We start from the raw sequence: 16,740 nt of genomic DNA, 5'->3' as shown, positions 1-16,740 counted from the left end.
TTTCTTTCTTTCTTTCTTTCTTTCTTTCTTTCTTTCTTTCTTTCTTTCTTTCTTTTCATTCCTAGATTTTCTACAGACCTCCTGGACATTGCTTTTTTCTTTCTGGCTTAAGCTAGCTGGATTTCAATTTCTGTAATTTACAACCAAGAGAATACTAATATACAGTGCCTGTCCATTAAAAAAAAAAACAAACCACAAACATTGTTTCTGCCTATATATGTTCATATGCAAATATCAGATCCCCATCAATATTCTATTATAATAATTGACAATGTGGCTGTGACCATCCAGGAAAATAAATAATAAATCCAAGAAATAATCTTAATCCCTATTAGAGATTCATAATACAAATTATAAAGACTCTTAGAAGTTATCCGGTAAAGAAATCTCAGTTGAATTCACATTTACAAATCATATTTGAGCACTGAATCCTTTCTTTATGAAGTTCTTACGTCTTTTAGAACTACGAACTGGTAGAACACAGGTTGGGAAATGCTACTTGGAAACATAGCTATTATCCCTGAGATCTAGTATCTAAAGAAAAACTGAAAAAGTATTCCTAACTGCTTTCTAATATATTTATTCTTAGTTTTTGTTTTTTGTTTTTTTTGAAACAAGAAAGGAATTTATTTCAGTGAGGCTAACATTGGTAAGACGATGGACTAGGTTCTCAAAATGCTGGAAATATTTGTAGATTTCTATCACAAAAATGTGGGTCAAAGGTGGGTGGTTACATGAAGGTGGGGCAGCAAAGGTCAGGTTGATCACTGTCTAGGGATCAATCCTGTGGGGTCTTGCTGGTTCAGGGCAGTTCTTATTGCTCTAGGGGGAAGTTTCAGTTCTCATCAGGGGATACTTTGCCCCACAGGGTGTTTCTGCCTGAGTTAAGAGACAAAGTGTGCTTTCTAATATATCTAAAATATACCAGGAAAAGATCACAGATCACAGTTTGAATGTAAAAGTAGTTCACCTTCTAGATTGAAACTAACTTACCTGCATCGAAATAAGAATGAAATCAATTAGGCTCCCAATTCCACAAAATCCGACAGTGCAAAACTTTAACAAACCTAGAAAAGAAGATAAATTCATTTAAAACTCGGAAAGTCTTATAACTATTAATTTTTGTTTTCCAACAAACCATTAGGTATACTGTACCACAAACTCTTTATATCAAGAATATAAAATTAACACTTTAAAAAATCAAATCTTCACCTGAAAATATGAGAAAGGTTTAAAGGACTCTCTATATAAAAAAGACACAAAAAATGATTAGTTCACCTAAATAAATATTATAAAGTGAAATAAGAACTCAGTGTATGGATGCCTGCCTGGGTGGCTCAGTTGGTTAAGCGACTTTGGCTCGGGTCATGGTCTCATGGTTTGTGAGTTCGAGCCCTGCATCAGGCTCTGCACTGACAGTGCAGGGCCTACTTGGGATTCTCTCTCTCTCCCTCTCTCTCTGCCCCTACCTCACTCGCACTTTTTTCTCTCTTCCTTCCTCTCAAAATAAATAAATAAGCTCAAAAAAAAACAAAAACAAAAACAAACCACCTCAGTGTAATCTCACAAAATTTCTTAAGAGAAAAGGTCTAAAGGAATAAATCTTTAAATCTCAGTACACCAGAATTATAGAACATCTTTTAGTCCTAAAACCCTTATTTATTTATTTAGACTTAATACATAGGTGATCCAAGTTTTAATACACATTTACAATAGAAAGTTCAAATAAATAAAGATTATCAAGGCACAGAAAAAATAACCAGGAAAAAACATTAATCTTACAGTTAAATTGCAAAATTTTATTAGCAACTCAATTATCTTTATCCTATACTTAATTATCTTATAATTATCCTATACTTTTTTTCTAAGCATCTCATGATTATTAATTCTATACTCAAAATCAATAATTCTGTGTACTATATACACTTCTGCCTTCAGTCCCAACCTTAGAACTAAGGTACTAAAACAGATAATAACAGAGCATAGAATCTAGGACATATACAACGATATTACACAAAACATGATGATGAAATAGAGGAGGCAGATTGGGGGTGGGGGTGGGATGAGTAATCTCTCTTCTATATTTAAACTTAAATTGCTTTCCAGACATTGCATTTGAGATATAAAAATGGTAGGAAACAAGACTTTTCGTGAAAGGGTAGTTCTAAGTATCAACTACAAATAGATGCCAGCTAAAATCATAAGAGTGGATGAGATCACCTCCTGCACACAATTTGGAAATACACAAATAAGACTGAAATATGTAGGTACATTACATGATTATTTCTCCCTTTTTAGTATTAGACAATTGGACATACAGCAGAATAATGTTTAAGTACTAAGATAACACATGTTGGAAATAATTTTAAAACTACTAAAATATACAGATTATATAAAATTATGCTTTTAGTTTTCTTCAAAACAGTTGTTATGTTCCGTCTTTGTCTCATGGAAGTCCCATCAAAGGACGGTCTTTTATCTGTTTTATTTACTCTTGTGTCCTTAGTACCTACAGCATTACATCATATCACAGGGAGGATGTTCAATATTTGTTACATGAATGGATAAATGGTCTCAGCTATTCTGTTTCCTAAAGACCTCTAACTTTTTAGCCATTATCTTATATAACAATTCCTTAAATTATTTTATTTATTAGTTATGTTTTATTATAGTTGCCCAGGGAACTTGATCCACTGACTTGGTATATTTTATCCATTGACTCATTCATTATATTTCTGAAATGCGTCCCTCTTCATGTAGCATTTTAGTGTAAATTTGGAAATACCATAGAGGTTCCTTTCTTTTAATTTTCTTATAAAAAGATTAATCTCAAGAATGGTCCGAGAAAAGTTTCTCTTTAATTAATTGCTACTCTATGAAGAAAACATAACCATGTCAGATCCTTTACTCTTGTCATGACTTCTTCCAACAATATTCTGTAGCTCTTGTCATTTCTCAGGCGACTTCTTCAGAGCAATCTTCCTAACCTGCCTGTCTAAAGCTGCATGCTGCTTCCTGCCACATCTCCCTTATTTATTGCCTTCTTGGTGCCAATTAAAAATCTGTAACGGCCTCATTTGTTGGTTTTCATTCATTCTCTTTCTTCCACTGCCATGTAAATTCCTAAAGGCAGAGTCCTTATCGATTCCTTGAACAGTACCTGACAGACAGTAAAAGTCTGATAAATATTTCTTTTATGACTATCAAAAAACTAGAAACAATCTAAATGTTTAACAGGGAGGAACTGCCTCAGAAAATCAAGGTACACCTAGTAATAGGAGAGAGTATTATGCAGCTGTTTAAAACAATGATGTAAAATATATTTATTGGCAAAGTGATGGGACAACACTCAAAAGAGAGAACGATAATGAGTTCATGAAAATCTTGATATTCTGCTGCTGAATCCTTACTTAAGGGTTCTTCAGAAGAATGAACATGAGAGGTTCCTGTTCAGATAAAGTATTAGATAAGGGAATGATATGTGTGTTTGAAACTTTGGTGAGTGTCACCTACTTCTAAAGTAACACATTTAAAAAAACTATAGAACATGGCAATGCAAGCTGGTGCAGCCACTCTGGAAAATAGTATGGAGGTTCCTCAAAAAACTAAAAATAGAACTACCCTACGACCCAGCAATTGCACTCCTAGGCATTTATCCAAGGGATACAGGTGTACTGTTTTGAAGAGACACATGCACCCCAATGTTTATAGCAGCACTATCAACATTGTGTATGGAAATGTGTGTGTGTAAGCCACACAATATTGTGTGTGCAAGCCAAAGTATGCAAAGAGCCCAAATGTCCATCGATGGATGAATGGATAAAGAAGATGTGGTATATATATACAATGGAGTATTACACAGCAATCAAAAAGAATGAAATCTTACCATTTGCAACTACGTGGATGGAAATGGAGGGTATTATGCTAAGTGAAATTAGTCAGAGAAAGACAAAAATCATATGACTTCACACATATGAGGACTTTAAGAGACAAAACAGATGAACATAAGGGAAGGGGAACGAAAATAATATAAAAACAGGGAGGGGGACAAAACAGAAGAGACTCATAAATATGGAGAACAAACAGAGGGTTATTGGAGGGGGTGTATGGGGGGGGATGGGCTAAATGGGTGAGGGGCACTAAGGAATCTACTCCTGAAATCATTGTTGCACTCTATGCTAACTAATTTGGATGTAAATTAAAAAAAATTTTTTTAATTAAAAAAATAAAAGGATATATGCAAAAAAAAAAATAAAGAAACTATAGAACAGATCCAATATGATACTTAAGTATTTAAAATATCTGCAAACTAACCTACAGCAACAGAAAGCAGATGAATGTTTGCTTGGTAAAGAGCAGGACAAGGGGGACCAGAGATTACAAATGGGCATGAGGATGCTCTGGGTAGTGACATATATGGTCATTATCTTGATTATGGGGGATTGTTTCAAAGGTGTACACATATGTCTAACTTATCAAACTGTACATTTAAGATATGTGCATTTTTAATGTTTATTTATTTGAGAGAGAGAGTGGGAAGAGGGGCAGAGAGCAAGAGAGACAGAGAGACAAAGAGAGAGAGAGAGAGAGAGAGAGAGAGAGAGAGAGAGAGAAAATCCCAAGCAGGCTCCATGCTGTCAGTGCAGAGCCTAACATGGGGCTCATTCTTACCTACTGTGAAATCGCGACCTGAGCGAAACCAAGAGTTGGATGCTTAACCAGACGCTTAACTGACTGAGCCAACCAAGGTATGTGCATTTTAATGTATGTCATGTATACCTCAATAAAGCTGCTTTAAAAATTAAGGAACTAAGTTAACTATTAAAAAAAATTTTTTTTGAAAGTTTAAAATCATCACAAGGGCACCTGGGTGGCTCAGTCAGTTAAGCATCCAACTTTAGCTCAGGTCATTATCTCGTGGTTTGTGGGTTTGAGCCCCGGGTCGGGCTCTGTGCTGACAGCTCAGAACCTGGAGCCTGCTTCAGATTCTGTGTCTCCCTCTCTCTGCCCCTCCCCCACTCGTGCTCTGTCTCTCTCTTTCAGAAATAAACATTAAAAAAAATTAAAAATAAAAAGAAAGTTTAAAATCATTACAGTAATTTACATCTTGTTTCACTTCAAATCCAAACCTATAATATTAACTATGGTTCATCTATTTCTGTAAATTTAACACAAGGGTTACGTTTACTAAAGGAAATTGCTAATACTGCTACTTTAAACTTTAGTTTTCCAAATATAAAAATATTTTATGAAAATAAGATAGGAAGGACACTGAAGGTTAAAAGAGATGATGAGAAAAAGTAAAGACTCAGATTAATACATGACACATGGCAAACATCTGAAATGTTAGCCCAGTCATTACTTCTGTTACCATTACGATTATTATCGATTGAGAAATGTATACAGCATAAATCTACATTTTTTTAAACGTTTATTTATTTTTGACAGAGAAAGAGAGAGAGAGAGAGAGAGAGAGCGCGCGCGCTCATGAGTGGGGGAGGGGCAGAGACAGAGCGAGACACAGAATCTGAAACAGCCTCCAGGCTCTGAGCTGTCAGCACAGAGCCCGACGTGGGGTTCAAACTCACGGACAGTGAGATTATGACCTGAGCCGAAGTCGGACACAACCAACTGAGCTACCCAGGTGCCCCTACGTTCTTTATAATAGGATCATCTAACCTAGTCTCATATCTTGTAAATTCCTTCTGCCTATGTTACCACCAAATTACCCAAAGTTCTCTTCCAATGTGCTGTGCACTCAGTTTTCTCATTCATCTCTGCATTTATATGTGCTGCACTACTCTCTGCCTTGAGTCCTCCTCTGCACACCTTCCATTCCCAATCATCTAGCTCTAAGAGTTGTTTGAAACCTCTAGAAAGTCTTCTCTAATGCCGCCAGGATGAATTTAATACTATTCCTAGATGCTCCCAGCCCTGCCCTGAACTTTCAGCATAGCACATAGCCCATGGTATGACTTATTATATATTCTTATTTATCTGTCTTCTCCTATCCTTTCGTGAGCAACTGGAAATCAGTGCTGTGTCATTCCCATGCCTAGTCAATGTGATTACTGAAGGAACAAACTATATCAATAGTAAATTATCTTATTTGCAAGCAAACGCTGATCAGAACACAAAGTAGCATATATTCTAAACAGCAGTTATCAAAATCAATACAAACCATTACTCTTGTAGATTTCATTATTTTGAGCATAATACCAGTTTTTTAAAAAGTGAGGTATCTGTGAACTACCAAAACTTGATTGCCTTTTTTCCCCCAAATAAAAAAAGTGTTAGGTCTCTTTGTGCAGACCTTATTTACTAATTTCTTATTGTGAAAAGGAGTATCAATTTTAGATTTTAAAAACTATTTTAAAATTCCAAATAAAAGTGTTTCTAATCAAGAAGGATCCATTTTTATCCTGAACCATTACCATTATATTCTTTCAAAAAGATTATGCTGACAGATTATATTCATAAAGCTCATGTTGAGTGTATTTTATTTATACTTTAGTAACCCAAATATTATATTTTAAAAACATGAATGCAATAAAAGGATTTGGGTATAAAATAAAAAGAACAGAAATTAATTTTGAGTATTTAAGAACATTTTTGGTATTTTTTTCTTTTACTACGGGTTGAGTCTTGCAAACACTGCTTTCTGCATAACTGTTTTACAGAATGCAGATTATTTCGTATTGAAGTTGCTATTTGCCAAACCACAGGTGTTCTATAATGACTTGGTAATTAGCTATCATTATTCTTTTTGTGTCTGTACCTATAAAAGAGAGTTTTCAAATCTTAGAACAATCTAACCTACAAATCCCTTTATTTGTCCTATGATCTGTGGATATTATATACTAGTCCAGACTGGTAACTTCAAATTAAAAAAAAAAAAAAAAAGGAATAATTAAGCAAAGATTTTTAAGATTTGGGCTTAAAGACACTTTGTTATTCTCATAATAAGAAAACATTTACATTTTAAAAGGAATACCACTGTGAAAAGAGTATCTCTCCTGTTAACTGCTTCAAAAGAGCTATTATCTTTGAGAATCCATAACAGTTTAATGCTACAGATGGGCAAAACAAAATATGCTAGTTATTCCATATAAAAAAATGACAGATGTTACAGTTAAGAATACAAAGACAGATGGGGCACCTGGGTGGCTCAGTCGGTTAGGTATCTGACTTTGGCACAGGTCATGTTTTCGCGGTCCGTGCGTCAGGCTCTGTGCTGATAGCCTGGAGCCTGGAGCCTGCTTTGAATTCTGTCTCCCTCTCTTTGTCCCTCCCCTGCTCACACCCTCTCTCTCTCAAAATAAATAAACATTAAAAACAATTAAGAATACAAAGACAGAATGCTATTAGAAAAATAAGATTTCAGGGTGCCTGGGTGGCTCAGTCGGTTGAGCATCTATCTGACTTTTGATTTTGGCTAAGGTTATGATCCCAGGATTGTGGGATCAAGCCCGGCCCAGCATTGAGCTCTGAGTTGAGTGTGGAGCCTGCTTAAGATTTTCTCTCTCTCTCTTCCTCTGCCTCTCTCTGCTCCTGCTCTCTCTCTTTCTAAGATAAAAATAAATAAATAAATAAAAATAAAAACTAAGGTTTCATTATAAAAAAAAAGTTTCCAGCTAATATAGCACTGGTATACTGAGGAATAAATCAATTAAAGATAATAAAGCTATACATAAAGTTAGTCATGAGCTAAAAAGGAATTTGAAATATCTGAAATTTTTCCTTAAGTGAATTTTTAGATCTTATGAAATTTTACTCAAGGTCACCCCCACAACAAATTTCCCTTGTCTATTCCTGAAGTAAAATTTATATAATGAAGTATCACATTTAACACTAAATTACTTAGTAAAAGCAGATTTCATATTGCATGATTTACATTATTTATTCTGTCTTATAAAATTCCAATGATTGGGGCACATGGGTGGCTCAGTCGGTTGAGCGTCCGACTTCAGCTCAGGTCACAATCTCACAGCTTGTGAGTTCGAGCCCCGCGTCGGGGTCTGTGCTGACACCTCAGAGCCTGGAGCCTTTTCAGATTCTGTGTCTTTCTCTCTCTCTCTCTGCCCCTCCCCCACTCACACTCTGTCTCTCTTGGTCTCTCAAAAATAAATAAACATTAAATTAAAAAAATAAAATAAAATAAAATAAAATAAAACAAAATAAAATTCCAATGATCATAAATGGTATTGAGGAAGTATTTTAAAAAGCTACCACTGCTTTTTATAACCATGAAGATTAAATAAGATTATAAGAAAAATATAATTTTAGACTTTATCTATAACTATTTTCATGTCAGTCAACATACTATACAGTTAAGAAATTTTTTTAATGGTAATCATTTTATTCAAAAATACCAAAAATCTTTAACCCTGGATTCTTAGTAAAAATTAAAATTTAATTTAAAAACATTTAATATTTTAAAATTCAAAAACATTATTACTTTACATATTAGATTAGATTAGTTGATAAAACATATCAAAATCCCTAACATTAAGACAGCTTAAATGCAAGTAAGATACAATAAAAATGTCTGAATGCTTACAGAGATAAGAGGATTTTCAGTTAAAGATCATGAATTTGACATGCCCACTTAGCTCCTCTCACTCCAAGATCCCACGAAAAGATGGTAAGGAATTTTTAAAGTCCAAAAACCCAACAGAATAAAGAAAATAAAAGATAAGACAATAACAACAAAAACTCAGAAGCTGAAAAGCAGACGAATAAGAAGTGACAGACAACAATCTTGAGAAAGTTCTATCTTAAGCCAACAGTCAAAATATTTTTTGAACTAATGAACACACAAAAATTGTTGTGATAATAAAGTAAGTTATTTAAAGATTAAAAAAAAAAAAACTTTTACGCTGAAGCATAACATCGAATGTTAAAAATTACACTCGCAGTGTGCCTGGGTGGCTCAGTCGGTTGAGCGTCTGGCTTTTGATTTCAGCTCAGGTCATGATCCCAGGGTTGTGGGACAGAGCCCTGCATCAGGCTCTGTGCTGACAGTGTGAAGTTGGCTTAGAATTCTCTCTCCCTTTCTCTCTGCCCCTCCTCTGCTCACTCTCTCTCACTCTCTCTCTCTCAAAAACAAATAAATTAAAAAAAAAATTATACTTGCAAGTTTATGGAATCTCAGCCTCCAATGGAAAGGTTCTCTTTGACTGACTTAATAATAGATTGGAAGAGCAGTGGCCAGAGAAAGGCAGCTCCTGGCAGGAAACTAATATTCACTATACAGAGCTTTATACAGAGCTTTACCTAGAATTTTACTTTGCAGGAAGAAAAATTCACAATATACATGCCAACATATTATTATGTGCTGCAGTAAGAAAAAAACATTAACTTACACATATGACATGACAGCTCATCCAACACACATCACAAAAAACCAAAAAGTCACTCGTTAGGCCAAATATTTAAAATTTAAAATAGACTTCGAAATCATCACAGAATAAACTGTTGTAAAGAACAGCGTTTCTCCTTCCCTCCTAACTTTTTAAAAACTTTCTGAAAGTTAGAAATCTTTACAAAATATATATATATAACTCTGTCTTTTTAAAAAAGTTTTTTTTTGAAAGTTTATTTATTTTGAGAGAGAGAGCGAGTGGGGGAGGACCAGAGAGAGAGGGAAAGAGAGAATCCCAAGCATGCTCTGTGCTGTCAGCACAGAGTCCAATGCAGGGCTTGAACTCACTGTGAGATCATGACCTGAGCCGAAACCAAGAGATGCTTAATTGACTGAACCACCCAGGTAGTCCTATACAATTTCATCTTCTTAAAGACAACATAGAAGACAGGCACATGGGTGGCTCAGTTGGTTAAGCATCCGACTCTTGGTTTCAGCTCAGGTCATGATCTCACGGTTGGTGAGATCGAGCCCTGTGTTGCCCCACATTGGGCTCTGTGTTGACAACATGGAGCCTGCTTGGGATTCTCTCTCTCCCTCTCCACTGCTCATGCTTGCACATGTACTCTCTCTCTCTCAAAAATAAATAAATAAAAATTTAAAACTTTTTTTTTTTTTTTTTTTTAAAGAAAACATAGAAGGAAATACAAGGAGGGGGCACCCGGGTGGCTCAGTCAGCTAAGCACCTAACTTTGGCTCAGGTCATGATCTCCCAGTTCATGAGTTCGAGCCCTGCATGAGGCTCTCTGCTGTCAGCATACTGCCTGCTTCAGATCCTCTGTCCCCTTCTCTCTCTGCCCCTCTCTAGCTCGTCCTCTCTCTCTCTCAAAATAAATAAACTTAAAAAAAAAAAAAAAAGCAAAGAAAATACAAGGATAAAGGCAGAAGGCTTCAGGTGTATTCTTACCATCACCATATCATTTTACTTTCTCACTATGAATCTAGTTTCTGTCCAACTATCCATCCTTCCTTTTGTCCATCCATCTGTCCATCCATCATCTAAAAAGAAAGTTAGGCTAAAGGGTTGTTATTTTAACAACTCTGAGGCCTTCTATGAAGATTATATGATTTTATATGGTCTTAGCCAATGAGAACTGTGATCGTCATCATTATTTCCAGAGCATGCACTTACTTAACAGGTAGTGAATGTTGAATAAATGTCTATTAACTGGACAAATTTGTCCAGTTCCAAGTAAGGCTATCAGAAACATACTTCCCACTAACACCACAGTAAAGATTCCTCTTTGATCTCTGGTAGGTAGCAACATGGAAAGAATAAGATAAGCCTTGCTAGCTGGAAAGTAGAGCATTCAGAAACTTTAAATTTTTCTCAGTACAGGGCTAATAAAGAATCAGAGTACTACAGTAAATAAAGTATGATCTCTTGGGCCAGAAAATTTAGGTTCAAATTCAGGTCACTAGCTGAGCGTCCTTGGGTAAATCTCTTAATCTCATGACAATTTCCCTATCCATAAAACAAGGACGATAACAACAAATGTGTCACAGAATAAAGCAAGGCCTCTAGAGTGAGTAAATCCCTTAACCTCTCTGGTGACAATTTCCCTACCTGGTAAAGAAGATTTAAAGAGGTTGATAAAGTTTGAGAGCTGTAAGGTTTAAATAAGGGTAGGTATATAAAAGTATTGTTCAAACAAAAGCTATCATCAAATGTATACAGTTTGCATAAGCATTAGTAACTAGGGTAAATGCGAAGATTACGGCTATAAGGAACACATAAGGGGGATGCTAAGGGTACTAAAAGTCAGGTTCTACACCAGCTCATGCCGGTAGCTGGAGGTGCAATCCCAACGTCTCCTGAAAGGAAGTAGTTTCTATTCTCAAGGGAACACTGACAGAGGTTCAGGCAGAAGACAAATATTTTTAGAGGGATAGAAGGGATATGCATCTATTCATAAAAGATTTATTAAATGTCTACCATGTTGCCCAGTACTAGCAATGACAGGAAGTACCTATACTATTTTGTGTGTTTTCAAAAAGATGAAAATACAGGAGAGGTCAATATTTCTTACCCAGGCTGAATTGTAGAGCTAGCTCTATATTCACAGGAGAACATTAACTATTCAACTCCAGTTAGTTGGAACTTGTAACTATTAATAGTATGCAGAGATTCAATCTATAAGAATAGGTACATTTACCTACCGTACAGGTTTCACAAGGATTTTTTTTTTTTTTTTTTTTTTTTTTTGATGAAACATACTCACCCAAGGCAGGGTATCCAAGGTAAAACCGATCGGCTCCCAACCATCCAAGAAAAAGAGATAGTGCCACTGCCACTTTGTATGAATAGCCATTTCTGTACAAAATTAGAACCTGAGTGTTATATACATGTATTCTCAACATGTAGACATTTCAGGAAGTAAAACTATTAATTAATACTTATTTGTTAATTTGTTCATCCATTCATTCATTTACTTAATGCCTTTTGGGTGGTTACTGCATGCCAGGCATTATGCTGGGCTATTGGGATATATTAATAAACAAAAGAAACAAAGATCCTTGCCCCTAAAGAGCTTTCAATCTACAGGCAGCAAGCAGTAAAAATAAATGTATTTTAAAAGTAAACCATATATTATGTTAGAAAGTCATAAATGCTATGGAAAAAAAGAAGTGGAGCAGGGCATTTAGGGAATTCAGAATGCCAGGGATGCAGACAAGGGTGATATAAGATATAAACAGGGTAATAAGAGTAGGCGTCATTGAGAAGGGGGCATATGCACAAAGACCTGAGGGAAGTCAGTGAGTTAGTGAGCCACACCACATCTGGAAGGGAAGAGAGCCCCAGGCAAAAGTAACCACCGTGGCAAGGACAGCATACCTGACATGTCTGAGGACTATAAAGGAGGCCAGTATAGTAGGAGTAGAATTAGAGAACAGAAGAGTAGGAGCTGAGGTCAGAGGGATAACAAGGGGCAAAAACGGCAAATCATATATGGCCCAGAATACCATTGTAAAGACTTTGGTTTTTACTTTGAAAGATATGGGAAGCTACTGTAGCATGTTAAGTAAACATGTGGTATGATCTGATTTTGATTTTACAATAATTACTCTAGCTGCTGTGCTGAAAACTGACTGTAGGGGAGTACTTGTGAGTTACTGTCACAATAACATTGTATAACAAACCACCCTAAATCTCTGTGGCTTACAACAAGGAATTGTTCTCATACTTGCAGACTGCAGCTGGCTGTGGTTCAGCTGATGTAGAGTGGGTTCAGCCAGGAGATGTTGCTTCAGGCTAAAGTTTGGCTCAGTTTAAATCCAGGCTAGTTCAAATCAGTTCAAATTAGTTCCTCTTAAGTTTTTCTAGGGCCCAGGCTGAAGGTATAGCATTTACCTGGGGCAAGTTCTCTTCAGAGCACGTCACCAAGGTTCAAGACGAAAGCGAAAACTCACAAGCCCATTTAAGCCTCTGCTTGTTTCATACTGGCTAGCATTACACAGGCCAAATACAATCACTGGGTCAAGCCCCAAATCAATAGAGTGGAAAGTATACATTGCCCAGTTAATAGTGATTGAGAGGGATGAATTTGCTGAACAAATTCCAACTACCACAGGGACAAAGGGCTCTGAAGGCTCTTGCTGTACTCCAGATCAAAATTAATAGTGGCTTGACCTGGAGTAATAGCAAAAGAAACACTGAGAAGTGATCAGATTTTGGATATATTCTGAAGTACAATATCCGAATTTCCTGATATATTCAACTTGGGTTATGAAAGAAGAAAGGAGTAAGAATAAAGCTAAAGATTTTGTCCTAAGTAACTAGAGGGATAAAACAAGCATTAACTGAGTTGAGTAAGGCTGAGGGTAGACTACACCTTGGAAGGATGTTCAGGATTTCATTGTTGGGCATGTGAGTTTGAGATGTTTCTCAGACATCCAAGTTGAGTTGTCCAAAAGACAGTCAGATTTACAAGTCTAGAGTTAGAGAGAGAAGTCTGAGCTGGAGATATAAATTAGGGAGTTACAAGCATATACCAAGTATTTAAAACCAGGATATTGCCATGTAAGAAAAGATAGACCAAAAAAAAAAAAAAAGATTCACAGAATGGGCCCTGATATACTCCAATATTAAGAGACCAAGAAGAGAAAAAGCTGGAAAGGAGACTGAGAAAGAGCTAACATTGAGGAAGAAGTTAAACTAGAAGAGTGTGATATTTTGGAAGTCAAGCGAAGACAGTACTGTGTATTAAGGAGAACAGAGTGATAATTGTGCCAAATGTGACTGATGGATCACATAAGTAACGGCTGAGAATTTACCACCAAATTTAGTCAAGAGAAGTTCAGCAAGGACAATTTTGGTGATGTGGTAGAGGAAAAAGACCAAACAAAGCAGGCTTAAGAAAGCCTGGAACGAAAAAAATTGAAGTACAGGAGTATTAGACAACTCTTTGAAGGAGATTTGCTGCAAAAAAGAAATAAACAGAGAAGTAGCTGGAGTTATCACTTTAATATCAAATCTGATTATGTCCATCTCCTGCTTACAATCCTATATTTTTTGCATTTCACTCACAATTAGGACATTTTGGGGAAGATGGGGGATGATAGATGGCCCAAAGATCCTGTTCTTATAAGAATGTCAGATTTTATGCTGAGGGCAGTGGTTGTCCTATCTACATTGGAATGGGGCACCAGACCAGAAGTAGAGAAATAAATTAGTCGGCTTTTAAGAAACTCAAGCCATAACCTACTAGGCAATAGCACTAGAAGAGTAATGTAAACAAAATTGGGAAATACTAAGAAGGCAGAAGCAACCGTGCTAAATGTGGGAAATGAGGGAAAAGGAGAAGTCAAGAATGACTCCAAAGTTTCAGCTTAAGAAACTGAGTAGAACATGGGCCATACACTAAGACAAAGGAGGAAATGATCTGAAGGAAAAGATGATAGATTCAGTTTGGGACTTTAATACACATAAAGATGGTGAGAGAAGCCAAAGAGGGGAATGAATGACAAAGAGAATAGGACCAAGGATATAATCTTGGGGATATCAAGATTTACAGAAAAAAAGAAGAGGAATCAAAGGGAATAGAAGAGTGCTTTATACAAAAGTCAAGGAAAGAAAATATTTTAAAAGAAGGGAATGCCAAATGCTGTAGAAAGATTAAGATATGGATTATAAAGATCTATTTGATATAGCAGCAAATTTCAGCATGGCCAAAAGCTTAGACAGAAAAACTGTCTTTACATTAGACAGAAAAACTCATAAAAGGGAAGTATTATAGGAACATACCTTTCAAAAAGCTTGGCTGGAAAGGGGAATGAAATTGGAAACACAATGATCTATATATTAAACCATCCTAAAGAATAATCTGAAAATGGGTGGTGTAGCAGACATTGTCTAATTGTTCACTGAAACACTGCTCTTATGCTCACAGATGTATAGCTAAGCTATATATTCTAGCCCACCTTGAACTTAAGTGCAGTCATAACTGAGTTTTGCCCAGTGTAATGAGGACACAAGTGATGTGTGCCATTTCTAGATCTGGCCCATAAAATTCTCCTATACGGGGTTGCTTTTCCTCTTTCCCCCTTGCTGGCTGAATGGAAAGGACTGTGAGGACTAGAGGAAGCAAAGCCACAAGATGAAAGGAGCAAGGCTCCGGCATGGCTGCATAGAACAACAATCACTCCCCTTACCTCATCCAGACCTCCAAGCCAACACCATTTGGACCATGATGTAAATGGGAAATAACTTTTATTGCGTTAAGCCACTGAAATTCTAAAGACATCTGTTACAGCAGTTAGCCTGCTCCAGCTAAAATAGTTGGCCAGTATAAATAGGCGTGTGGCTTGGTAATCAATCAGACATGGTTGCTAGACTTTAGTTGTTGGAGAATACATTACAGAATGACTGTATCTGCAATATTAAGATAGGAGTTTTAATCAACTATCAATATTATATACAGGAGTAACAGGAGTAGAAGGAAAATATGTAAACTGGAAAAGGAACACTCAGTGAGTAAGAATTTGTCAGTGAGCATTCAGTAGCTGACCAGGAGCTGGATCTTTGGTAGGCATGTACTGAATATCCTGATATAGAAAAATGACTTATGAGTTGATCTTAATTTTGTGACTTATTATTAAAATTACCCATCAATTTAACTCCCCTTGTTCTGATTCAATGCTCATTAAGTGAATTCTATTTTGGAACTGTAGATTTTACTATAGGAGGGGAATAAGTTGGCCAGTATACTTGCGAGTATCTGGTTTCCTTGATAATTACATGTCTTCTTATCACTGACATCACTGTTTTGTAAGCATGATTAGTATAGCTCAGTTGCACTGAGCCTGATCTACCCAGAGACACTGAAAAGAAATCAGAATTAATTTGGAAATTGATTAACAGACCATTGTGGTGTTACCATAACAGGTAATATAAACTTCCACGTCCAACCTGAGTGGTTAACTGTTCTCAATAGATGATTTTCTTAGTTGTTATACTATAATCTATGATATCTTGGACCAACGCTTAATAAATTGTCATTTGGATTTTTTATGGTAGAAATATCAATCTATAAATTCAAAACTTGGCTAAACCATATCTAAGTACTTGTGAAGTAAATCCTTTTAGCAATTTTTACTTTACTAATGAGCAATCTTTAAACCCAAAAAAGTTTAAGTGATTCACTTAGGATTACACGGCAAGATAGAATCTAAAGTCCCTCATTAACTCAGTGAAGTAGGGTCAAAAATAAGACTCTACTATAATTTCTAGGAATTCTAATAGAACTGGTAGAAATAGCCAAACCGTAAGAAAGAAAGAAAAGAAAGAAAAGAAAGAAAGAAAAGGAAAGAAAGAAATAACAGTGGTTATTCCTTGATACAACTGCAAATAGGTGCCATCAAATAAAACAATGTACAGTTCAAAGGTAAAAATATAGTGCCACCAATTAAATAAAAATGGGTGAAACTAAACCATGTTTTTAGTACAAAGCAGAAATAGAAGAATACAATGTTAGCTTTACCAAAGCAAAAATAAAAAGCAAACTTCAAAGTCCTTTAAACAAAGAACACTCTTGGGGCGCCTGGGTGGCTCAGTCGGTTAAGCATCCGACTTTAGCTCAGGTCATGATTTCATGACTCATGCAGTCAAGCCCCACATCAGGCTCTGTGCTGACAGCTCAGAGCCTGAAGCCTGCTTTGGATTCTGTGTCTCTCTCCTCTGCACTCCCCACCCCCCACCAGCCACTTGTGCTGTCTCTCTCTCTCTCTCTCTCTCTCTCTCAAAAATAAAAACATTTAAAGAAATTTTTAAAAACAAATAAAGAACACTCTTAACAAAATAAAAGCCATTTGTCTTA

General features: G+C 36.1%; 1 protein-coding gene across 3 annotated transcripts in view; it reads right to left on the bottom strand.

The window, feature by feature from the left end:
* The window catches only part of TM2D1 (TM2 domain containing 1), a 92,846-nt gene that overhangs the window by 59,519 nt on the left and 16,587 nt on the right, over positions 1-16,740 (bottom strand). For all 3 annotated transcript variants that reach the window (XM_049618579.1, XM_049618578.1, XM_049618576.1), the window contains exons 4-5: positions 11,647-11,738; positions 994-1,067 (exon numbers count right to left, since the gene is read on the bottom strand). In XM_049618579.1, coding sequence (XP_049474536.1) covers positions 994-1,067; positions 11,647-11,738 — 166 coding nt within the window. The remainder of the gene's footprint in view (positions 1-993; positions 1,068-11,646; positions 11,739-16,740) is intronic.

The sequence above is a fragment of the Panthera uncia genome, assembly GCF_023721935.1.
Source record: "Panthera uncia isolate 11264 chromosome C1 unlocalized genomic scaffold, Puncia_PCG_1.0 HiC_scaffold_4, whole genome shotgun sequence".
Lineage (NCBI taxonomy): Eukaryota > Metazoa > Chordata > Mammalia > Carnivora > Felidae > Panthera > Panthera uncia.
The sequence above is the reverse complement of the archived record's forward strand: the minus strand, read 5'-3'. Positions and strand labels throughout refer to the sequence as shown.